This window comes from Sorex fumeus, unplaced genomic scaffold, assembly GCF_029834395.1.
Source record: "Sorex fumeus unplaced genomic scaffold, SorFum_2.1 ptg000014l, whole genome shotgun sequence".
NCBI lineage: Eukaryota > Metazoa > Chordata > Mammalia > Eulipotyphla > Soricidae > Sorex > Sorex fumeus.
The window spans coordinates 14,798,526-14,825,105 of NW_026606071.1; the positions used below are offsets into that span (position 1 = coordinate 14,798,526).

Consider the following 26,580-nt stretch of genomic DNA (forward strand, 5'->3'; position numbering starts at 1 on the left):
ACTGCAAAGCCTGGCAAGCTACCCATGATGCATTTGGTATGCCAAACACAGTAACAACAAGTCTCACAATGGAGACATTACTGGGCCCTCTCAAACAAATCGATGAACAACAGGAGGACAGTGCTATCCCCAGTGTGTGTTGGGGGGGGAATTGGGGCTAAGAAAAAACTAAAAAATTGTTTTAAAAGCATATTTAAAAGAAAATATGCTGTAAACATTTTGGGTTGCAGCATGATAACCACAAGTTAAACTATATTTCTATGTGAATTTATTATAGCATTTGAAGACAGACCTAGGAGAAAAGAAATTAGAAATACACTTGAATATTTTGAGTAGAAAAAATTTCATTGATAATCCTAACAGTAAGATTTAAAAAATCTATAGGATGGGGCCAAAGATGACTCTAGTAGAGGAACAAGGCATATTTGGTACCTGAAAAAAAACAGAGGTACTGTCCTACTAGTCATCGAATTTGCTTATAGTAAAGTAAAGTAAAGGCCCTCCCGTTGATCATCGATTTGCTCGAGCCGGCCCAGTAACGTCTCTATTGGAGACTTTGTTGTTACTGTGTTTGGCATATCGAATGTGTCACAGGGAGCTTGCCAGGCTCTGCCATGGGGGCGAGATACTCTCGGTAGCTTGCCGGGCTCTCCGAGAGGGGCGGAGGAATCGAACTCGGGTCGGCCATGTTGGCTGTGTGCAAGGCAAACGTCCTACTGCTGTGCTATCGCTCCAGGCCAATTTGCTTATAAATTCTAACAACTTTTAGTGTGGAATCTTTATAGTTTTCATAAAGCATATGGGTTCATGTCATCTATAAACAACTTCTATCTAGGTTTCCTTTATATTACTTGACTTAGTTGTGCTGCCAGTGTAGAGTGACAACAGACACCTTCCTTAGCTTTTTTCATATTCTAGAGGAAAACTTCAGTTTGTCACACATTGAGTATAAATGTTTAGTTTGAATTTTTTCTTAACGTTGATGTAGTTTTCACATATTTTTTAGTTGTGCTTCTTTTGGGGGGGGGGGTGTCGGATAGAGGAGCACACCTGGTGATGCTCAGGGGTTACTCCTGGCTCTGCATTCAGGAATTACTCTTGGCTATGCTTGGATACCATCTAAGATGCTGGGAATCGAATCAGGGTTGTCTGTGTGCAAAGCAAGTGCCCTACCTGTTATACTCTCCTGCCCCTAGTTGTGTGTGTGTTTTTTTTTTTAATCATCAAGAGGTGTTGAATCTTGCCATATGCTTTCTCTACACCATTTGAGATGAGCATTTTTTAAAAAAATTCTTCATCTTGTTAATGTGGTATATCGTATTTGTCAACTTTTGTACTTTAAACCACCCTGGCATTCTACACATTTAAATGTGGTGTATAGTGATTGGTATAGTGATTAGTATGGTGTATAGTATGCTGCTGCTGCTGAATAAGATTTGCTAGGTTTTTGTGTGTCATAAGGAATGTTTATTTCTAGGTGGTTTTTTTTTTTTTTTTTTTTTTTTGCTTTTTGGGTCACATCTGGCGATGCACAAGGGTTATTCCTGGCTCTGCACTCAGGAATTCCTCCTGGTGATGCTCAGAGACCATATGGGATGCTGGGAATTGAACCCAGGTCGGCTACGTGCAAGGCAAATGCCCTACCCATTGTGCTATTGCTCCAGCCCCTTATTTATAGTTTTGGGGGTGTTGTTAGTTTTGAGTTTTGTTGGTCCACAACTAGTGGTGCTCAGGGCTTCTCCTGGCTTGATACTTTGGGGACCATGTGATGCCAGGGATTGAACCTGTGCTTTTGTGCTCTCTCTCCAGACCCTAATTCTAATTGTCTTAGCATTACTTTGGATATCAGGCAATACTGATAGGAAATACTTCCTTCTTTTCATTTTTTAAAAGAGTTTGAAAAAGATCTCTAAGTTATTTAAATGATTGGTAGGTTTCACCATGAAGCCATAAGGTTCAGGGCTTTGTTTGCACAACATTGTGAATGTAACTGATGCCATTAACAGTACACTTTTGACTTTTTCTCTGTTGAATTGTCTTGTAAATTTTTAGTCTTAGTTCCATTGGCTCATATTTTTTCTTAACTACTAAAGCTTTAAAATAAGGTTTAAAATTTTGTTTTTTATAGGCCTACCTATGCTTGGACTGGAAGCACAGACCTAATGGTGTGGTGTTCAGGGCTTCATAGTGGTGTGCTTGGGGGAATCACCAGGCCCACATATTGAAGTGCCTGGGGGGTAGGGTAGGGGGTTGGAAGGTGGGAGACCAGTGGCCACCATAGCTTTACTCAGCTGTGCTGGAGGAGGGTGTTCATGGTGCTAAGGGGCATTCTTTGCCCATAATTGAATTTAGCTTTGCACATGTTTAACCATATGCTCTGCTACTTGAGCTGTCTCCCTGATCCCTAAAGTAAATTTTAAATTTGGGGAATTTGAACCTTTCAGTTTTGTTCAAGATTATTTTGGATATTTTACATCCCTTGCAAACCCATATAAATGTGAGAATCAGCATTTCCATTTTTGTAAAAAAGATTGTTGGAATTTTGATAGGGATTGCATTGTATGTGTGGATAGCTTTGGTCTTCCTGCCTAAGAATAGATGAATTTTAATGAATTTTGTCTTTTAATTATTCTCAGCAGTGTTTTATAGTTCTCAGTATGTATTTTGTTTCAGTAAGTGTTTTGCCTCCTTAAATTTTTTTTGTTTGGGCCACACATAACTGTGTTCAGGACTTATTCCTGTTTCTGAGCTCAGGGATCATTCCTAATGGGCTTGAGGAACCATGAGTGGTGCCAGGGTCAAACCCATATTGGCTGTGTGCAGGGCAAGCACCTTACCTACTGTACTATCTCTCAGCCTCCTTAAGTTTATTTCTAGGTTTGTTTTCTAGAGTTATACTTAAATACTTCTTCCAGTTTACTGAGAAGTGGTATTTTTTCTCTAATTGAAATGTTGAAATTTTATTGTGGGCCCCCAAACTCCTTTTTTATGCTATCATTATATTACATCACTGTACACTGAAAAACTCCATCATACAATGGTCTTGCTTTCAGTTGCTAAACATATTTATCAGAATTCAAGAGAAGAATGGTTTATTATAATTATACCTGGGAGCTTATCATTTTTGTTGCTTCTGTTGGTCAAAATTTTATTCAGATTTTTCCCCTGTTGTCTGAGGGGCTTCCTTTGGCATTTGTTTAGAGAATTTTGCTTGCTGAGATTTTTCTTTCATCTGAAAATGTCTATGTTTTCATTCCTTCATTCCTGAAGTGCATTTCTGTTACAGAAATCTGGGTTGATGATTCTTTTCTTCCCCCTCACATCCCCCCGCCCTTTCTTTTTGGGTTGACAATTCTTTTAACTCTTTACAAATGTAGTATCATTTCCTTTTTTTGAGGATATGGAGGGAGGTTCCGGCAGTTACTCAGGGCTTCTCCTGGGTTTGTGCTTGGGCTTTTGCTTTTAAGGAACCTTGTGATACTGAGGCTCAAACCTGGGCCTTCTACATGCAAAGCGTACATTAGAGACCTTTGAGATATCTCCCCAGCCCCATGTTAAATCATTTCCTCCTGTCTTCCTTCTGTGCTTTCTGATGAGTAAGCTGTAATCATGGAATCTTTCTCCCATAGCTCATGTGTCTATTTTTATTTGCTTTCTTTAGATTTTGGCAGTTTGATTATGATGTATTTGGGCATACATTTCTTTGAGCATACATTTCTTGGGATTCTGGTTTTCACTCATATTTGCTTAAATTGTGGCAAAATGTAGGATTTACATTTTTTACAATTTTTATGTGTGTGTATATATAGTGTATAGTGTATATAGTTCCGTGGCATTAAGGATATAGATACCTGTGCAGTCATCACTGTCTCTTTATTTTTCATCTTCCCCAACTGAACCTATTCACCTTTGGTAACTTCCCATTATTCCTCCTGGGGAAGAGGACTGTTTCCTACAACGGGGATGGAATTCAGGTCTCCTGCATACAAAACGTCCTCAGCCTGTTGAATTATTCTCTTAGGTCATCCATTCAGCTTCTTTAATTTATTAATTTTCATCTTCACTGAACTTTAGAAATGTAGATCTAGCAGCTTTTTGTTATTGTTGTTGTTTCATTTTTGGGTCACACTCGGGGGTATTCAGGGATTACTTACTCCTGGCTCTGTGTTCAGGGCTCCGTATGGGAAGCTGGGGATCAAACCCAGGTTAGCTAGTGCAAGGCAAGTGCCCCAATTCCTCTGGCCCCTAGCCCTGTTAGCTTTTCTGGATTCTAGTGACATGACTTTAATCGTTTTATTGTTTTTCCTGAGGCATTATTATTATTATTTATTTTTATTATTATTTTAATTTATAGTTATTTTAATCATTTAATTTCTTTTTTCAGATTGGATAATTGCTATTTATCTTCAGGTTTATTGACTCATTGTTCTCCATTCTATTAGTGAGTTAATTTAGTTATCATATATTTATTTTAAAATTTCAGTTTGATGCAAGTGTTTCCCTCCATCCCTTCACTTTTTGGTATTGTTATGACTTAGGGACGTACACTTGACTTTGATGCTTGCATATTGTAGTGCTTGCCACAGGTTTACACTTTCATTTGTGATGCTCAGATATATTGGTTCTGAGTGCACCAGAGATCTAACACTGTTGTGGCTCTACGGTTAGTTACTAAATGACAGTAACTCGGGCATCAGGAAGTAGAATTTAGCTGGGGATCTGAGTCATGTGAAGTCAGTGGTCTGCCAACTGAGTTACCCAGGTCCCCAGCGTCTGTGACATCTTGTCATTCTGATTTTGTGTTTTTCCATGAAAATTGAGATTTTATTTCAAAAGTGATTTTATTTTCCTGGACAGATTGAAACTGTGGTTTTATTTAAATTTGATTATTTTGGGGCCACACTTGGTGGTTCCCAGTTATACCCAGCTTTGTGCTCAGAAATTGTTCCCAGCAGTGCTTGGGGGAACATGCATGGCTACAATTGAACCAGGGCCTTCTACATGCAGAGCTTGCACTTCGCCTTTTGAACTATCTTACTCTGGCCCTAGTTTTGTTTAATCTTATGAAAAATGTTACTTTTGTTCTAGCAGATATTTAACCTTGTTAGATACAGTTGCACATTTGCTTTTGTTTTTATTTTTGTTTCTTTGTCTTTTTAAATTATTTATTTATTTATTTATTTGGCTACACCCAGTGTGCTCGGGGCTTTGCACTCAGTGGTCACTTATGGCATTGTTGGGGGGACCACATGAAGTGCTCTGGATTAAACCTGGGTTGGCCTCATGTACTGACTCTCCATCCCACCAGACTGGACATTTGAATGGACCAAAGTTTTATTTTTTTTTTAAGTCTGCATTACTTCTTAAGTTTGCTATCAAAGTTTTGGTAGAGTTACTCATTCCATTACAAAGTCTTTTTTTTAAGGGGAATTGACTGACGGGATCAGACTTGGTTAGGATTTCACAAATGCAAGATGTCAGGCAATCAGTCTACTGCTGATACAGCCCTGGCTCCAGTTTTCAAAATGTTACCCTGTGTGAGTTAAACTCAAATCCATGAATATATGCACAGATAAAGATTGAGTTTAGCAGTTTGTAAAACAGCTTTTTGGGTTCACTTTTGAGCACCTCCATTGTTGTTGTAACTGATTCTGGTTTCTGAGGCTACCTAATTTAATTTCTCCATTCAGAAACCACTTAACAGAATTGTACAGTTTTGTAAGGCAAAGAGAGCAAGATATAGGTTCCTACCAGCAAATGTAAAGAAGGGTGTTCTCAGAGTTTTGTCTCCTGTTTTTAAGTTGCTGTCTTGTTTTGTTGCCATGTAGAGATATTTTAGACATAAGTCTATGACAAGAGAGAAAAGGGATCGTAACACTGGGGAAATTCTTCTATCCTCCTTGAGCTTTAGGAGTTTCTTTTTCCTCTCCTTGAGCCTGCACTAATTCTCCTGTATCACTTTCTCAGCACTAACAGTACTCATTTGTGATTTTTTTCCTTAATTTTAATTTTGATCTTATTTCTTGGTTTCATTCTGTATTGAGTTCAGGTCAAAGGATACCAAAGTGAAAAACAGAGATACAACAACTTCTCTGCCATTTAGTCTTTCCTGCTCTTCTATCCAGTACTTTGACAAGACAATAGCCAAATCATATTATCTGTTCAGTTATTTTTTAGTCTATTTTTTTCTGTTTCTTTGTTTTGGGGCCACACCCAGCGATGCTCAGTGGTTACTCCTGACTGTGCACTCAGGAATCATTTAAGGGACCTTATAGGATTCCAAGGAACAAACCTGGAAAGACTGTGTGCAAGGCAAGTGCCTTACCCACTGTACTATCTCTCCGGTCCCATTGTCTATGTTTTATGTTCTTTTTTTGATTTTACATTAAGTGTAAAGGGCTTTTTGTTATGTGTAAGTAAGGACATTTTAAAAATATAGTCACTAAGTTTTTATTATGTTGTGGTTCCTTCCCCTGTGTATGCTTTATTGCTTCTCAGGTTTGAATCTTCATGTATTTTATGTTCATATGAAAATTATGAGTTTATCATTTTGATCCCAGTTTCAACCCTGGTGTACCATATCTACATTTTTGTAGTAGATGCAATCTCTCAGAAGCTGAAATGGATAAGAATAGGTAAAAATTGGGGCTGGAGAAAGAAATACAGTGGGCAGAGCGCTTGCCTTGTTTGTGGTCAACCTGGATTTGGTGCACGGCATCCCATTTGGTCACCCAAGCACCATCAGGAGTAATTTCCTTAGTGCAGAGCCAGGAGTAATCACAGAGCATCACATGTGCCTCCAAAAACAAAACAAAAAAGAATAAGTAAGTAAACAGTCCAGCTGGATAATCCTAAATACAATTTCTTTTCCACCATTAAAAAAAAATTACCTTCTTCTGAGTTACTAATTCTGTATTTGGTTTTCAGTTTTGAACATGATCCACAAGTTGAATGATCGAGTGCATATTAAATTTTTTTATATCTTAAATTAGACTTACTGTATTTCAATTAACCATAAGAATTTCTTTGTAGTATATTCAACAGAACATAAGAGCAGATTGTTCCAATATTGACAAAATTCTTGAACCACCTGAAGGCCAAGATGAAGGTGTATGGAAATATGAACACTTAAGGTAGGCCCTTCTTTTTGGTGGGGAGGGAGTTGGACCACACCCAGCAGTACTTGGTATGGAACTGGGGTCAGCAATATCCCAGGCAAGCACCCTGTGTTATCTCCCAGACCTTCAACGAAGGCCTTTTTTAAGTAGTATTTCTGTTATTAAGAATAATCTTTAACATAGATGAAATAATTATGTATCTACAAATCCAAAACCCAAATTTAAAGCATTTGTGTTTTATTTTCCCTTAACTTCTGTATTTTTAGTTTTACAATTTACTTATTGTTTTCTACTTTATAAATTTTGGCTGTATTATCTGTTTACATGTTTTCTCTTAATTATATCTCTTAATTATAATCATTTCTGTTTATCCTCTTTATAGAGGTTGACCCTCTATGTCCTAGTTGAGGCTTGTTTTTTGTTGAGTTACCTATAATCTGCTTCGAACTTTAGCCTCCCCTTTGGTAAATAAAAATTATAATGCTTTTTTTTTGTTTCGTTTTGTGTTTGGTTTTGATCCACACCTGGTGGTGCTCAGGCATCACTTTTTGTTGTTTTGGGGCTATACCCAGTGGTGCTCAGGACTTACTCCTTCTCTCTGTGCTCAGGAATGACTCCTAGCAGTCTCTCGGAACCATATGTGGTGTTGGGGATCAAACGTGTTGGCTGTGTGCAAGGGAAGCACTCTATCCACTGTACTATTGCTTGGGGCCCAATCAGGCATTGCTTTTGAAGGTAGTTGGGGAACGATAGGAAGTGCCGAGGATTGAACCCAGGTTGTGTGCAAGGCAAGAACTCTACCACTGTACTATTTCCTCAACCCCTGACAATATTTTCTCTGGCTTTTTTTTTTTTTCTTTGGGTTTTGGGTCACACCCAGCAATGCACAGAGGTTACTCCTGACTCATGCACTCAGGACTTACCCCTGGCGGTGCTCAGGGAACCATATGGGATGCTGGGAATCAAACCCTGGTCAGTCGCGTGCAAGGCAAATGCCCTACCCGCTGGGCTATCACTCCAGCCCCTTTCTCTGGGTTTTGAAAATATTCTTTTAATCAGTAAGATGGCTGAAAGGACCGGATTACATACTTTACATGTGAGAACCCTAGGCTTGATGCTCAGTACTGCATGTCCTTCCAAGCATTGCCAGGAGTGATCCCAGAACAAGGATAATCTCTGAGTACCACTGAGTATGGCCTAGAAACCAAAGGAAAAGGAAGGAAGGGGGGGAGGGAGGGAGGGAGGGAGGAAGGGAGGGAGGGATTAATGACTAGTGCATAGGTAGATTAAACTTTAGAAATAACTATATGAGTTACTAGACTGTTTTTCGAAGTCATTAATTTACTAATGTAAATAGGAGCTGGCATGAGGTCATAGATAGGAGATGTGTGTTTGAGTTTGTTACTTTCAATTTGGGCATGAGTTCGTAGATAGGAGATGTATGTTTGAGTTTGTTACTTTCAGTTTGTTTTTAAATTTGGGTAAGAATTTAGAACTATGACTTTTCCTATGAATAAATTGGTTGACATTTTCTGTGATGAGTGTTTCAACTTGATTTATTTTTGTTTTTGGGTCACATCTGGCAGTGCTTAGGGCTTGCATCTGGCTCTGTGCTCAGGGATCACTTTTGATGGGCTGGCAGACCATATAGGGCGGCAGAAATCAAATCTCGGTCAGCTGAGTGTAAGGCAAAAGACCTACCCACTGTACCATTGCCCCGAATCCAAGTTCCTCAACTTTGCACAAGGATTTTTTAAAAAATGAAATATGCTGTAGGCTTCTTGTACAGGTGATACTTTTAAGACACAATACATTTTATCATAACAGTCTAGCAATTTTGGAATAGGAAGAAATTTTTTTTGGGGGGGGGACCACACCCAGTGTTGCTCAGTGGTTTATTCCTGGCTCTACACTCAGGTATTGGTCCAGGTAGTTCTCAGGGGACCATATGGGATTCCAGGGATTGAATGTGGGTTGACTGTATGCTAGGCAAATGTCCTATCTACTATATTGTCACTCCTATCCCAGGGAAGACTTCTTTATACTCTTAAAGGCTTATATAAAGACTTTTTTTATACTCCTGTCAGTTTCTTGGATAGATTAAAAAAATCTTGCTTAGGTTCAAGAGAATAAGTACAAGAGGTAGAGATAAGGCATTGTTTATTTTAAGTGCCCTGATTAGGTCCCTGACACTGCATATGGTTCTCCTAGCACCATCAAGGTTCCTTCCTGAGCATGAGAACCATGACTAGGATTTCTCACTATGCACTGAGTGCGTAAAAATCCCAAAAGAAAGTAAAGCAAACTTGCTTATAAGCATTTTTTATTACCACTGTTAAATGAGAACAATTTCAAAACATGTAGCTTGAAGTCTTTTGATGTGGGGCAGTAGAAGGGATGTGATAATAATAGTGGTTATTTAATTTGATAGATTTTTTGTACGACATTCAGCATTTTTATAGTTATAGAGGAAGTTATCTGTGTGTATAGAGAATTGCCTTCTCATTAAAATATTAGTCTGTTAAAAAATGATTCTATTAATGTCATGTAATTTTCTTCATTCTTCATTTTTTCAGAAACATTTGTTGTGGCCAGGGATTCCTTTCACATGTGTGTGGCTCTAGTTGAATCCCTCTCACCATTTAAAAAAAAAGCAAGATAACAGAAACAATTAGTGTATTTCAGACATTATTCTGTACTTTGTAGTTCTCTGTTTGGTAATTTAGAAGGAAAGTATATCATTAAAAAGTCTAGAGTCCATTTAGCAACATGCAAGTTAGAAAATTATATATATGATCGTAATATATTTTAATCTGCATAGAAATTTTATATTTTCATTAAATAATGTTTTTCTTGAACAAGGTGATAGAATTATAGAGGACTTTCATCTGCTGCATTGTATCTTTGGTTGTGTTTGAAGTTTGTAAGAGGAATATGTTTGTAATCAAGACAAAACTTGGAAAGTACATCATAGTTTATGCCATCTAGATTTTTCTTTGTGTTGTTAATGTAGATTTTTGTACACTCAAATCTTTACTCTATGTATACAAGCATGCATTCTTTTTATGCTTATGTATATACTAACATTTTACTAATCAGAATGTAATTTATCAACTCACTGAACTCTGATAAGTGAATGTTAAGATTTTAGTTTTCATATTGTGTTCTAAAAATCTGTTTGGTCTTTGCAAGAAATTTGCCATGTCAGTTCAGTTAGTATTGATGGAGGAAGGATGGCATTGTTGGGTTTCTTTTACTATAGTTAATGTTACAAAAATAACTGTGGAAAAAAGATAAGTTTTTTCACTTATGTATTTACATTTTTAGGCAGTTCTGCCTGGAGCTAAATGGTCTTGCTGTCAAACTTCAGGTAATATTTTCTTTAAGTTAAATTAATTATAATGAAAGTTCTGTTTTGTTTTTTTTTTTGGAATTTAATGTGTTTGCAAGCTGTTTCAAAATTTCTAATTATTTTCTGCTAGGCTTTTATGTGAACTGTAGTACCAAAATGTTAAACTTTATTGTTATTTTACATATTAAAACTATAACTTTTTGATATTTTTAATAGAGTGAATGCCATCCAGATACTTGCACTCAAATGACAGCAACTGAACAATGGATTTTTCTTTGTGCAGCTCATAAAACTCCAAAAGAGGTGAGAATTTACAAAATAAATTTTAAGATCATAGCTAATAGGGGCCAGATCAGTGTTTGCTTTGCATGTGGCCGACCTGGGTTCGATTCCTGGCATCCCATATGGTCCCCCAAGCACTGCCAAGAATAATTCCTGAGGGCAGAGCCAGGAGTAACCCCTGAGCATTGCCAGATGTGACCCCCCCATAAAAGATCAAAAAGATCATAGCTAATAGGGGCCATAGAGACATAGTACAGTGCTTTCCTTGCACCTTTTTTCTTTCCCCTTCTCTCTTCTCCCACTCTCTTCCTCTGCCCTTTCATGCAAATAGTAAAGATGCATTGTTCTTGAAAATAAAATAACTATCCATTTTGCAATGTGTTATAATACTCTGCCAATATCATATCTACTTTTCCCTAAATATTAAATATAAGATAGTATAATTATTAGCATTTCTCTAATTTTTTCCTTCTATTTCACTGTTTCCTAAAGTGGGTGAAACCATCCCTGGGGGCCATTGCAGTGTTTTTCAGGGGGTGTTTGTCTCATCTGGTGCAGTTGTGGTGTGAGCTTTGTATTTGCTTGCTTAAAAATGGTGCATTTCAGTGGGGCAATAAGTGCTTTTATTTTTCTGAAAAGGAGGTGACAGGAGAAATAAGTTTGGTAACTGTTTGATTCCTTGGTTCCTTCTCAGTTTTTTTATTTGTGTTTTTTGTTTGGTTTGGTTTCGGGTTTGGGGTCATACCCCTCAAGGCTCAGGTTATTCCTGGCTCTACACTCAGGAATTACTCCTGCTGGTGCTTGGGGGACCACATAGGATGCCAGGGATGGAACCCAGGTCAGCCACATGCAAGGCAAGCACCCTAACCACTGTACTGTCCTTCCAGCCCCTCCTTCTCAGTCTTTAAATAGTTTTTTTTTTTTTTTGGTTGTTGTTGCTTGCTGTTTGGGAGTAGTTGGCCACACCTGATGACTTACTCCTGGCAATTAAGCAATTAAAAAATTGTTAAGAAACTGAGCCACACACCTAACCCAGTGGGTAATATACTGGTGATCAAACCCAGGGTCTTGCATCTGCAAGGCATTTAGCTGACATTTGAACCATATCTCTAGCTTAGTGTTCTTTTTTTGTTCTTTTTTTTTCTTTTTTATTGAATCACTGTGAAATAGACCCTTACAAAACTGCTTATGATTAGATTTCAGTCATAAAGTATTCCAACACCCAGGTTCCCTCTCATCACTCATCACTCCTCACCCTTGACCCCCTGCCTGATTTTCTTCTCTCTCTGTCTCTCTGTCTGTCTGTCTTTCTGTCTCTCTCTCTCTCTCTCTCTCTCTCTCTCTCCCTCTCTCCCCTTCCCTCCCCCCTTATTCCCCTCTTCCTCCCTCTCCCATCTCTCTATCCCTCTATCCTCTCCCTTCCTCCATCTCTCTCTCTCTCTCCCCCTCTCTCACCCCTCTCCCTCTTTTGGGCATTGTGGTTTGCAGTATTGATACTCAAAGGTTATCAAGAGTATTCCTTTAGATGTTTGGAGGATCCTCCCAGGAGGGGAGATGCATGTCGAAAGTAGACTATGGACTGAACATGTTTGCCACTCAATGCCTCTTTTGCAGACCACAACACCCAAAAGGAGAGAGAGAACAGAGGGGATTGCCCTGCCACAGAGACAGGGGGGATGGGGGGATGGGGGTGGGAGGGATATTATCCATGGTGGTGGAAAATGGGCACTGGTGGAGGGATGGGTATCTGATCATTGTATAATTGAAACCAAAGCACAAAAAATTGTAAATCTACAACTTAAAAAAAAAAATAAAATAAAATAAAGGGGGAAAAAAAAAAGAGTATTCCTTTATCTACTTTTAACACTCACAGATCTTGTCCAGCGTGATCATTCCCAGCTATTATTGTCATACTGGTCTCTCCTCTATCTTACCTACGCACATCCCATACATACTTGTGATTAGTTCAAACCATTGACCTGTCCTAGCCCCTGTTTTTCCTGGCCATGGATATTAGTCTTCCCCTATATAGGGGAATATATATTTTTTGTATCTCACAAATGAATGCAGTCATTCTGTATTCTGTCCCTCTCTTTCTGACGTATTTCACTCAGCATGATACTCTCCATGTCCTCCATTTATAGGCAAATTTCATGACTTCATTTTTCCTAACAGCTGCATAGTATTCCACTGTGTAGATGTGCCATAGTTTATCCATTTGTATGTTCTTGGGCACTTACGGCCTACCGTTTCTTTCTTTTGGTGCTTCTTCTCTGTCCTAGATGAAGAGAATAACTTCATAGTTTTAATTTTACTTTATTAGGACTTTATTGTTTCTGGTATGTGAAGTAAGATAAAGATAGCACAGCGGTAGGGCGTTTGCCTTGCACGCAGCCAACATGGCCGACCCGAGTTCGATTCCTCCGCCCCTCTCGGAGAGCCCGGCAAGCTACCGAGAGTATCTTGCCCGCCCGGCAGAGCCTGGCAAGCTCCCCGTGACATATTCGATATGCCAAACACAGTAACAACAAAGTCTCCAATGGAGACGTTACTGGGCCCGCTCAAGCAAATCGATGATCAACGATTTACTTACTTTACTAAAATAAAAACAAATTTACAAACTCGGAGGAGGTTCAAGGAGAAAATTCTTTGGTAAATTTTTTCACCAAAGATTGTTAGATTTTTTTAGATTTCACCCAAGATTATTAGATTTTTTTCACCTAGATATTAGGGTTCCAGGGACATATTAGATGTTTCCTAGAATGTAGGAAGGCATTTTTGAAGAAAAGACAACTTCTGGGCTATTTGTTACAAATAAATCAGAGGGCTCAGCATATCTGAATAATGTTTTTTTGGGTGCTTCCTAGCTGTATTCTCTTCTTTAAGCTATTGACTGTTAGGGCACTCCCTATTGCTGTGTGTCATTCTCTAAGGCTCTCCCTCTCATGAACACTATTGCCGTGAGTTTATATGAAACATTTTTCAGTGTTCCTAGGAAAAAGAAATACTAAAAACCTATTAGATTATACTTTGGGATTGTATATTGGGTGGAAAGGGCAGAGTTGGGTTATCTGTATAAAAATATATTTGATTTGAAAAAAATAGACCCAATCTTAAGAGATGAACTCGTTGTTAATTTTTTTAATCCTTTCTTTTAGTGTCCTGCTATAGACTATACTAGACACACACTTGATGGTGCTGCATGTCTTCTGAATAGCAATAAATATTTTCCCAGCAGGTAAACAAAAATTAAACATGGTGTTGGACTTAAATTTTATTTAATAGCATATTGTGGTATTGCATTATGTTCTGTAGGTTTAAAATATTTTTTCCTATTTTATGTTTGACTTGGGCTGGAGCGATAACACAGCGGGTAGGGCGTTTGCCTCACATGCAGCCAACATGGCCGACCTGAGTTCGATTCCTCCACCCCTCTCGGAGAGCCCGGCAAGCTACCGAGAGTATCTCGCTCGCACGGCAAAGCCTGGCAAGCTACCCGTGATGTATTCGATATGCCAAACACAGTAACAAGTCTCACAGTGTTACTGGGCCCACTCGAACAAATCGATGAACAACGGGAGGACAGTGACAGTGACGTTTGACTTGTTCAAAATCATTTAAATTTTGAAATTAAGGTTGTAATTAAAGTCAGCAGATTTGACTTGAGGTAACAGCCAATTAGTGGTAGAGTTGGCTAATGCTATTTTCATTCTCTAAGGCTTTCCTTCTCATGATTGATATTGAGGTATTTGGTTGATTCCTTAAATCTCTGATAGTCTTTTCTCAGACAGCTTGCCTAAAGAACAGACTTCACTAAATTGAACTGCTTTATTTTATTTATTTATTTTTTGTCTTTAGACCACAACCAGCAGTGCTCAGGGTTTGCACCTGCCTCTGTGCTCAGGGATCACTTGTGGTAGAGCTATGGGGACTATTTGGAATGCCAGGAATCGACCCCTGCTTGGTCACGTGCAAGGCATGCACCCTACCTGTTGTCTATTCCTCCAACTCTCTTCATTAAGCAGCTTTAGAGGAAATCCTTATTATTATTATTATTGCCTGACAGATTTTTTTGAGAAGTGGGGGTTGGAGTTGGGGCCACACCTCATACATAGTACCTAGAAGCTTCTGCAGGAGGCCCTCTGCTCAGGGACCATGTGGTGCAATGCTGGGGATCAGACTGGTCTCATAAGAAGCAAATGCCTTAACTCTGTTACTGTAGCTCTGGCTCTAGTTCATAAATTTTGAACATCTGAATTGAAGCCTATATATACTATAATACATTACTGATGAAGTTTGTGACTAGTCTTTTGTTCTAGTAAGATATGTGTTATGAGGTGAATAGGATTGAAAATTTTCTTTCCCATATATTTTCTTTCCCATATATTACTGACTTATAAGAGTTTATATAAAACAGATGAAAAAAAATAACATTTTTTACCTCCTAATTTTTGATATCCTATACGTGTGTTTTTGAAAAAAGATATCAGAACTAGGTTTCAAAAAATCAAGTTCTGTGATCAGAGGAATAGTACAGTGGGTAGGGCATTTGCCTTGCACATGGTTATCAATGTGAGTTCAACCTCCGGTATCCCATATGATCCCCCAAGCACTGCCAGGAGTTGATCCCTGAGTGCAGAGCCAGGAGTAAGCCTTGAGCATTGCCAGTTGTGGTCCAAAAACAAAGCAAAAATAAATTCAAGTTCTGTATAATAAAATAATAATTTTCAGTTACTGATTTCTAGTTGACATCTTGTTAATGTTATAAGTGTATGTTTTAGTAAATTTGGTGTGTTAGGATTTTATTTTAATTTTATTAAATTTCCAGACTGTTCTGAATTTAATTTAGGTATAGATAAAAAAACAACTGATCATAGAATGATTGATCCCTGATTGGTCACATGCAAGGCATACACCCTACCTGTTGTCTATTCCTCCAACTCTCTTCATTAAGCTGCTTTAGAGGAAATCCTTATTCTTGGGGCCAGAGCATTAGTAGAGAATTGTGGTGGGGAATTTGCCTTGCACATGGCCAACCTGGGTTCGATTCCTGGCATCCCTTATGGTTCCCTGAGCACCATGTGGAGTAATCCTGAGTACAACTCCAGGAGTAACCTCTGAGCATCACCAGGTCTGGCCCAAAACCCCAAAAAATAAACAACAGTTCTAGTATTACCCTTGCTAGTTACTGTTAGTAGTTTCCACATTTATGAATTGAGAAAATTAAGCTATTTCGTACCAGAGATCTTTCCAATTTTATGGATCTGTGGTTTTTTCTTCCTTTTTTTTTTTTTTTTTTTTTTTTGCTTTTTGGGTCACACTCAGCGATGCACAGGGGTTACTCCTGGCTCTGCACTCAGAGGTTACTCCTGGCGGTGCTCAGGGGACCATATGGGATGCTGGGAATCGAACCCAGGTTGACCGCGTGCAAGGCAAATGCCCTACCTGCAGTGCTATTGCTCCAGCCCCTCTTCCTTTTTTTAAAAAAAATATATTATTGCTTTCTCTGAAAATTTGATTTCTTTTTCTTTTATATTTTTAGGGTTAGCATAAAGGAATCATCTGTAGCAAAACTAGGATCAGTATGCCGTAGGATTTACAGAATATTTTCACATGCTTATTTTCATCACCGGCAGATATTTGATGAGTATGAAGTAAGTATATTTTGTCAGTTTTCCTGATTAATTATTATCTGAATAATAGTGTATATTACTATTTGTGTTTAGTTTTTGTTTATATTAGATATTAAAGTAACATTTTTTCTTTCTCTACAGAATGAAACATTTTTGTGTCATCGGTTTACTAAATTCGTGATGAAATATAATTTGATGTCGAAGGATAACCTGATTGTACCAATTTTAGAAGAGGAAGTTCAGAATTCAGTTTCGGGGGAAAGTGAAGCATGAAGGGAATCATACAGAAAAATGTACTGATCACATAATTAACATTAATTATGTACTGTATATATATCATTTTAGACACATCAATCATGTATTCATATTATAGCTTTTCTGTTTAGTATAGGTTTTTGTATGCTGTGTGTTGCCTTTTAAATGAGAAATACTTTTTAAGTTATTCATGAGCTGTATATTCACCAGTGTGGCACTCATGGTTTTTAAATATAAGATTAGTATTATCTGTTTATAATGCCTGTTAATAAAAGAATTTACAGTTTGGTAAAATTGCTGCTAAACAATCATTGGATCACAATCCTCATCAAATAAACCCCTCTATAAAAAGATGAGCTTCAAGTTTTGCACAAACCATTTAATAAATAGTAATATTTCTTCCTAAGGTTTAGAAATTCAAGAAAATTCTGTAGTACCTAGTTCAGACTTTTAAAAACTGAAATCGACGTTTTAATGTTTAAATAACTTTTGACCTACGTACATAACCATATATTTCAAATATAAATGTAGAATTTTAGTAATTCTTAAATAGTCTTACTATATGCTACATAAAGTATATCCTAGGCAGCACTCTTGGGAGGAATTTATCTTTCTGCAACAATGAACTCTTACATACATAAGGCACATAAGTGATATTCCCACTGGAAATATACCCAGTTTTTCCCTTACTCCCTCCCCAAACTACATTAGCCAGAAACTTTTTTTCAGACTGGTTTAATAGTGACTTACCCTATTAATATTTTTATTAATTGCTTTCAGATTTTACCTCATTATAAGCGATTATATTACACTACAGGAAATATATTGATATGACTTCATCTTCCGAAATTGTTCTAAGTACTTGGAAACAATCTTTAAAATAGTTTAGCTCTTCCTATTAGTGAAATTAATTAATCTCTTTATCTAACCATCTAGGCAGGCATTTAAGCAGAGTTCAGAAATGTATTTATTTTCTGCCCTCTCCCCACAAAGTTTATGTTTGAATTGTATGCACATGTGAGGATTTTTTTTTAATAGTTCCCAGGTGTTATGAATGACTTCATTATGATTGTCTTAAGAAGACTTCAACTACAGATTTTATATTCTTACAGTCTACCGAAAGCTATTTTTAACAAAGCACTAGAACTCCTATTATTGCCAAACTGGTTGTAATTAGGCTAAAAAAGGTTAAAAATGTACATGTAGTGAAAAAAATTTAAATCCAACATGAGAGACTGAAGAAACATAAGGAACTTGTTTTTCATTTAAAAAGGTTATTTTTAAATGAAGATGAAAATATATTAATTTTAGTTATTTTTTCAAATTTGAGGAAAAACATTATGAAATGTACAGCAAAAGTGTGGGAAATGGTAGCATACTGAGAGTGTGTATATATATTTACCTTTCTAAGCCTGCCAGCATATTTGAACAGTGCTTTCTCAGCAGTTAATTGTTACTTTACCCATCCCACAATTATATTTTCAGAAGTTTTATGTTCACAGATAAAAGAATGTTGACTTTGAAATTATGCATCTATATTAATGTCAGTATAAATACCAATGGGAATAGTAATTTTTACATAAGCTTGCTAAATTGAGAGACTACTGAGTTTAGAAGTCATATATAGTGATATAGCTGTTCTCTCTAGATGGTGTCTTCAAAGATTCCTGTTGCTAATGAACATTGAACCAAGACAGTAGCTGGGATTGATGACCTGGCTAATATTTTGAAACACATTTTGCATAATGTAGCTTGGTGTTAATGGGGAAATAATACCATTTGATTTTTTTCTTATTCATTCCCTCTCCCTGTATTGTATTTGGAATTGATCATAAAAAAATCCCCAAAAGAAAACATCAGTTTGTATTCTTGCTTTTGTATTCATATTGACATCTCATTTGTATTCATTGCACCATGAATTTGACTTGCTCACTAAATTGGGTAAAACCTGAATAAAACTTTTTCCTTAGTACAATTTATAGAATTTTGAAAATACACACTTATCTACCTAAGCAATATTTACAAATTGAGCCCGGGAAACCATTGATCTATAAATTGTGATTCTAAGACTAGAGGAGGTAGACATTATAATTCTTGTGATGAGGAAGTTAAGCTTGTTTTTTTGTTTGAATTACTTATTATTTTTATGCTACTAGATTTCTAACTTAGGGCCTTACATTTACAAGCCACATGGTCACGTCCCTGGCCCACCTTGGATTATTTTATCCCCCTTTAAAGTATTCCACTCATTTTATTTTATTATTATTGGGGGAGGGGGGTTGGGTCACACCTGGCGATAGTGTGATAGTGGTTATTCCAGCTCTTTGCTAGTGATTTCTTCCTGTGGTTCTCAGGACTATGTGCAGGGGAATCAAACCTGGACCTTCCAACTTGAAAGTGTCCTTGTAGCCCTTTGAGCTATCTCTGTGACCCAGAAGTTAATTTTTTTTCTTTCCATAAGGTTATTTTAATTATGTGGTTAATTCTTTTTCTCATATCTGGAAAAGAAGGTAACAGAATAATTTATGTTCCTGTTACATAACATAATTCTTTTTGTACATTTCTTTCTTGGGTGATTAAATTGACCTTTCCAAAGGTTATTCAGTTAATTTTAATGAATTAATACTTTTTTTAATAGCAGGAAAATATTTAAAATCCATGACTACATTGCCAATAAAAGCTATATTGTATATATATAAACACATTTATTGACTGATATCAAATTCATGGTAGTAGAACAAATTATTTTTCCCTTAGTATGCTTGCCTACTCTCTATATGATGACTTTTTCCCTTTGTAGTTGCCTATGGTTTTATTTGCATAGCTCATTTTAATTATATTTTACATGCCTAATTTTTTTATTGCCTCATAAATTTGCTAAGATATACTTGTTTGTTTATATTGGGGGGCTACCCCTGCCAATGCAGGGGGCTATACTTGTCTCAGTGTTTGGTACTTTGTGTTACTCAGGACCATGCAGTTCAGGGAATTGGATCCTGCCTGCTAGCATGTAAAACATGTGCTCTAACCCTTTGATCTATCTTCCATCTGTTTCTTTTTCTTGCATGTGCTGGGCATTGAACCCTGGGCTTCACACCTGCATGGCAAGTGCTCCCTTACCACTGTCTGCATTCTTGAGCTCTGCTAAGATTTCTTAATATTTTTCTTTAATATTATATAAATTCTTAGAAAAGTAGTTGATTTTAATTTCTTGAATGCAGCTAGTTGTTAATTGTGCAGATGCTACAGGTATGTTGGCACAACATACTGTTTTTTTGAAGGGGGGGTGCCACACCCAGCAGTACTCAGGCTTTACTCCTGGAGGACTTTGGGGTTTACATGGATGCGGGGAATCAAACCTGTGTTGCCTACTACAAGGCCAATTCCCGCACAACATGTTTAGGTATTTATTTGAGATGGTCAAAACATCCAAATTTGTTTCCTGAAAAATTATGCATTGTTAGCGTAGGATACACTATCTAGAAAACTACCAAACAAGCACACTAGAGACTTAGATTTTTCATCTAAGAGGTATAGTGAGCCTTAATCTGAACGCTTGGTGGTGTGTTGGGATTTTATGTGTGTTGGGGAATTATAGTGCTCCTTTCATTTTTCTTCATCTATATTGGTTCATATCAAATATGAAAACCTAATATAATTTAGGGAGTACAATACTAAACACAAAAGATAAATGCAGTGGCTGGAGTGATAGTACAATGGGTAGGGCACTTTCCTTGCACGTAACTGACTTAATTTGATCCTCAGCTCCACATCTGGTTCTTTGAGCCCCACCAGGAGTGATCCTGGCTGGAGCAGTGCTGGGTGGCTCAAAAAAACCAAAATGATAAATACAAAAGATGTTTTGAACTTAAGAGAATAGTATGTCAAGTGTTGATTTGAGGATAATTGTATCATTCAAAATTAGTTAATTTTCAAAATGAGAATTTTATCCTGACCTGGATTTCTGCTCTTAGTGAAAGTAGTTTATAATTGCATAAACTATGTACCATTTTTTTTTTTATTACTAGTGAAACACCATGAGGTACAGTTGTAGACTTACAAACTTTCGTACTTGGGTTTCAGTTATACAGTGATCAAGTACCCATCCCTCTACCAGTGCCCATTCTCCACCACTAATAATCCTAGTAACCCCCTACCCCCCATCCCCCTCACCCCGCCCCATCTCTGTGGCAGGGCATTTCCTCTTGCTCTCTTTCCTTTAGGGTGTTGTGGTTTGCAATAGAGGTATTGAGTGGGCATCATGTTCGGTCTATAGTTTACTTTCAGCATGCATCTTGCATCCTGAGTGAGTCCTCCAAACATCCTGTACTTGGTGTTCCCTTCTCTATCTGAGCTACCTTTTCCCCATGCATGTGCTGCCGGCTGACCTCATGTGATTCACTTGTGTTTTATATAACAAACACTGGGCTGGGAGAGTGCTTGCTTTGCATGCAGGAGGAGGCCAGGGTTTGATCCCACGCACTGTGTGGTTCCCTGAGCACTGCCAGAAATGACTACCAAACAGAGCCAGGTGTGCCCACTTCCAAAATATATAAGAACATAGTTTGTTAGATTGTATAGAAACTTTTCTGTCATTGTCAAAGGAGCTTGTGCATAAAATATGTAAAACTTTATTCATCTGTATTTGTCTATTTTGAATGCCTTTCATTTTCCTCAGTATCAATGTCTGGAAAAAATGTTTCAATGTATAGATCATTTTCTAAAAGTGTAAGAAGTTCAGTCAAATAGAAATTGATAGGATTTTGTCATCATATTGTCACTGTCCTTTCGAGAGAGATGGAAAGCAGTGCAAGAACAAGAAAACACCAGAGGTAAAGCAGTGTATGGTTGTTTATTATATTAGAAAGTAACATACCCTTAATTCTGATTATCCACTTTTCTTTGGAGTGGGGGGCACACCCAGTGTGCTCAGGACACCAGGCTCTGCACTCAGGAGTCAGTCCTGGCAGGCTCAAGGAATCATATGGGGCATTGTGGATTGAACCTGCGTCAGCTCCATGCAAGCCAAACACCCTAGGCAGTGTACTATTGCTCCACTTGATTTTTAAGGGTAAATCTCTATTACCTCCTCCAAGACATGTCTTTTATTTATTTACATGGCTGGGGATGAACCTAGAACCTCACATGGGAGGCATGTGTGCTACCCACTGAGCCAGTTGTATGTCTTTAACCTGCCAATTAGTTTTTGTTTGGCTTGCAATGCTCAGGGCTTACTCTGGCCCTCTGCTCAGGGATCACACCTGGTGTTTTGGGAACCAAATGGGGCACAGGGTTATGGAATCTGGGCTGGCTGCATGCAAGTCAAGCACCTTATCCACTGTCTCTAGCCTCTGAATTATTATTATTTTTTTCCAGCCTCTGAATTAAATATTTAAGCCAATTGTGTATTTTGAAGAGAAATGATGATTGGGGAATATTTAAACCAATGTGACTGTGTGCTCTGTATACAGGAGCCCTGGATTTTATCTCGGGCACTGCATGGTCCCCTGAGCATGGCTTGGAATGACCCTTGAGCACTGAGCCAGGAGTAGTTCCCTCAGCACTAGTGGTGGGTGTGCCCCCTCCAAAAAAAGGAAGCCCAAAACTTTATAAATTTTATTCTGTTATACCATGTAATAGTTTTTCATGTTTGCTAATGTAAATTTCCACAAACTAAATGACTTAGGCTTATTTTACTAGGGTTTCTTAGAAGCAAGGAATCAGTTTTACTAGGCTAAAATTGGTTCCTTTTTCTTTCTAGTGGTGTCTGTATTGTGTGTCTTTTAACTGTGAGGTGCTGCTGGCATTCTTTAGCTTGTGGCCACATTATTCCAATTCTACTTTATTTCATTGCCTCCTTTTCTATAGTGAACTCTCTGCATTCCCTCTTACAAAGGCATATTTGATTACGATATTGTGCCTACATGGATGATCCAAGATAATTGTCCAACTCAGTATTCTAACCATATTTGGAGAGCCCCTTTCCTGTTATATAAAGTAATAGTAACAGACTCTGGGAATTAGGAAGTGAACATTTGAGGTTGCTATTCAACTTATCCTAGCAATCCTCTTACATTATTGATCGCAAAATGTTTTCCATGCTATCAACAATTTACTCTGACAGTAATGCTTTACATTTCCTGCATGTGATAAACCATATACTTCCCATTCACACATGCTTTCTGTAAGGTAAGGTAAGGTAAGGCCCTCCCGTTGATCGTCGATTTACTCGAGCGGGCCCAGTAACGTCTCCATTGGAGACTTTGTTGTTACTGTGTCTGGCTATAAATCTCTGAAAAAGTTGTATACTTGAGATAATTTTCTGCAGATTGCCATTTACTGTGTCCTTGTAATGATCCATTGGTAGCTAAATTCTTGGCATGAGTTTTGGTGCATAAAAGTTCTGTGGTTCCGAGACCTTGCTTTCCACTTTGTGAGACAGTCAAGATTGATAAAAATGGGGTGGAAGAATGCTTTTCAAATCTCTGTACATTAAAAAACAAAGTTTAAAACTATTCTTGGACTCTACGTTTGGGAAATTGATTTAATTGCGAATGGGAATGCTTCAATCTGGGTTTTTAAAAGCTTCCTGGGTGACTCAGTTCTGTTCGAAATAATGGACAGTTTAGGATAGAAGTTAAAAGCTATACTCCCTTCAAAGCACTAAATAGCAGAGCTAGTTATTTTAATAATTGTAGATAGTGGGGAAATAAATCTGGGAATAGCAACAACACTTAATGTAACTGAGTTCCTAGGGGAAGGAGTCTGATAAGGGCATGCCATTTGCTTTCTTGGTGTTGCAAAATATAGTAAAGCCTATTTAGGAACAAGGCTAAATAAGTTGGTTTCTCAACAGCCTATATGGGGTGCTGGGGATTGAACCTGGGTCTTTTATGCAAGACAAGTGGCCTATCTGCTGTACAATCTCTGGCCCCTTAAGTTGCATTTTAGATAGAATTTTTTGTTTGTGCCTAAAAGTGCTTCTTTGGATCAGAACTTAACATTTGGCAGTCATTGTCCGGGCTTCTGGGAATAGACTAAAATTTGGGAGCTGTGAAAACTCATTTCACCTAAAGTTTGTAAACAGTGAAAAAGTTTGGTACATAATGAAGTGTAGTGCACTAAATAGGGATATTACGGAATTTAAGACCTTCCTGTATTTCTAGGGTGTGTGTTAGCACCTTGATGCAGACGCTGCATTTTGTGTTCATGAAGTCACTGCCAACTTGTTTTAAACATTATTGTAATTTTTGGCTTATAAAAAGCCCCTTCCTTCTTACAATTCTAATTTTAAAACAGGCTTGTCACTAATTGGCTATAATCTTTTTTGCCTTTAGCTTTCACTAGGCAATTTGCAAGCATGCCAGAAATTTTGCAATATATACATTCTTCAGGACTTCTGTACAATTAAGCAATAACCTGATAGACTTCTCAACTTGGGCCCAGATGTGCTTTTTGAGCTCGTAATTATACACTGCAGATAGCTTTTGCTGTCTGTGTTTATGCATCAAATTATTTAATATAAAATATTTCAAATCATTATCCTGCAAAAATTTAGTTTATAATCTAGATCCAGACTAGTGGATAAATTAAGGACTTACATGTTATTAATACAGATGGCATATTTCCTGAACAGCTTCTCTTAAAAGAAACTTTTTCCCTTGATAAAGGTAGCATTTCCATTTAATTAGATTAGTGAATGCAGCATTTTTTTTTCTTTTTGGGTCACAGCCGGCCATGCACAGGGATTACTCCTGGCTTATGCACTCAGGAATTACTTCTGGTAGTGCTTGGGGAACCACATGGGATGCTGGGTATCGAACCCGGGTCGGCTGTGTACAGGCAAACACCCTACCCACTGTGCTATCGTTCCAGCCCCTGAATACAGCATTTTAAAGGATTGCATTTAAGATCTTGAAAGAAAGTTAGGAAATAAACTTTAGATAACATCTATGTAAACAGCATATCTTCCTGAAAGACTACTGGAGAAGAATGAAAACTTGATGTTTGTGATTAAGAAAGGAATGGTGCAAGGAGCAGGATAAGAGTACAGGGTTAAGGCATGCAGTCTTGCATTCCTCTTGTCTGCCATGTTATCAGCCTGCCTTGATTCCCTGCACCCCTTCGTCTCTGAAAAGTAGCTCAGTGTAATGCCTATGAGGTCCTTGAGAGGAGGCCCTTTGATTAAACCATCAATGAAGTATTTCCAGGAATGGCCCCCAGACTCCCTGTGCACTGATTGGGCAGATACCACACCAAACAAAACAACTGGTGGAGATTTTGCAGAATTAGAGGAGAAGGAAAGCACAATGGAAAGCTCAGTGTAAGATAATAGCAAGTAGAACGTCGGCTTAGTGGTGTGACTGGAGCATCACATTGTTGGGGCTATTGAAGAGTCCAGTCTTGGGATCAGGGTTGGTGTTGGAAGCAGGGGCTTCAAGGCTTCCAAATCTGAGGGATCATTTCCTCTGCCTTTTCTCAAGCTCCACCCACAAGTAAGACTCAAGGACTTACCAATACTGTAGAGCTCATTTTCATATACTCCAATTTTCTTTACCCCAAAACAATGCAGAAAAGACACTTGCACTTCTTTGTTCCCTGCAGCACTGTTCACAGTAGCTAAAATCTGGAAATAGTGCCTAAGAACAGATAACTGCGTAAGAAAACACTTTGGCACATATTCACAATTGAATACTGCATCGTACGAAAAGATGAAGTCATGCAATCTGCTGCTATATTGCTTTATGGATGGACCTGGAGAGTATCATGTTGAGAGAAGTTAGAGGGAGAGAGACAAACAATAAATCTTTTCTTCTTTTTTGCTTTTTGGGTCACACCCAGCAATGCTCAGGGATTACTCCTGGCTCTGTACTCAGGAATCACTCCAGTGCTCAGGGTACCATATGGGATGCTGGGAATTGAACCCGGGTTGGCCGCATGCAAGGCAAATGTCTAACCCACTGTGCTATCACTCCACCCCCAATAATTTTCCTTATAAACAGTAAGTGAGAGTAAATGCTCCAAACAATAGAAAAGAAAAACATGAGGACTGGTCTTCATTAGGAAACTTGTGAGGTGGAGATAAGATAGGGAGGGAAATACTACCTCAATGAAGGAGGGCATTGCTCACTCTGGAGGAGAAGGGGGTATAGGAGAGTGGCCAAGTGGGTGCTTGAAACCCTATCAGTAACAGTATTGTAAGCCACAGCGCCTTTAAGAGAAAATGTTGCCTGCCTAGAGGCAGGCAGGGGTGGGTGGCAGGGAAACTGGGGACTTTGGTGGAGGGGAGTGGACACAGGTGAAGGAATTAATGTTGGAACATTGTATGCCTCAAAATCATAAATGTCTTGGTAAATCACGGTCTCAATAAAAACAAATAAAAAAACAATTTAAATTTATAAAAGGAAAAAAGTATCAAAAATGAATGAGTAAATAAATAAATAACAGGTCAAATCAGCATGGGGCATGGAGAGGACCAGGAGAGCCTGAGGACAGCCAGGGGGTCACCAGGTGAAGGACGATGAATAGATTTCTTTTCTGCCCCTGCCCTCCCTCCCATCTGAGGAAGATGATGTTGCAGCCATGAGGTGGCAGGTGCAACTGCACACATGCTTACTCAGGGCCCACACCACACACTCCATGGGGCTGGCTTGTTCATGTTTACAAACATGCCTGTGCTGCAAGCATGCATTTCTCCTGGTCCAGAAGCTCTCTTGACCTTCACTTAATCACTTAATCCCCGTTATTCATCGATTTACTCGAGTGGGTGCCAGTAACGTCTCCATTCATCCCGGTTGCGTGCTAGCATAGCCCAATGGTATCTGTTCGTTCTAGGAACATGCAGAGCCTCAAACCGATCATTCAGGGTCTTGACGAAGAAGTCTGACCATCTTGTAGATGGGCGTCCACGTGATCTTTTGATGTCCCGTGAAATCCAATC

The 26,580-nt window shown here is 38.2% G+C and overlaps 1 protein-coding gene across 2 annotated transcripts in view; it reads left to right on the forward strand.

Moving 5' to 3' along the window:
- Nucleotides 1-19,071, forward strand: part of MOB4 (MOB family member 4, phocein) — a 50,817-nt gene extending 31,746 nt beyond the window's left edge. Inside the window, exons 4-9 of one of the 2 annotated variants that reach the window (XM_056111553.1) lie at nucleotides 7,033-7,133; nucleotides 10,446-10,488; nucleotides 10,687-10,773; nucleotides 13,911-13,990; nucleotides 16,295-16,406; nucleotides 16,527-18,858. In XM_056111553.1, coding sequence (XP_055967528.1) covers nucleotides 7,033-7,133; nucleotides 10,446-10,488; nucleotides 10,687-10,773; nucleotides 13,911-13,990; nucleotides 16,295-16,406; nucleotides 16,527-16,658 — 555 coding nt within the window. In that variant the 3' untranslated portion in view covers nucleotides 16,659-18,858. Of the gene's footprint in view, nucleotides 1-7,032; nucleotides 7,134-10,445; nucleotides 10,489-10,686; nucleotides 10,774-13,910; nucleotides 13,991-16,294; nucleotides 16,407-16,526 lie in introns of both variants that reach the window. The other variant, XM_056111552.1, reaches the window with a different exon arrangement.
- The last annotated feature ends 7,509 nt before the right edge of the window (nucleotides 19,072-26,580 follow it).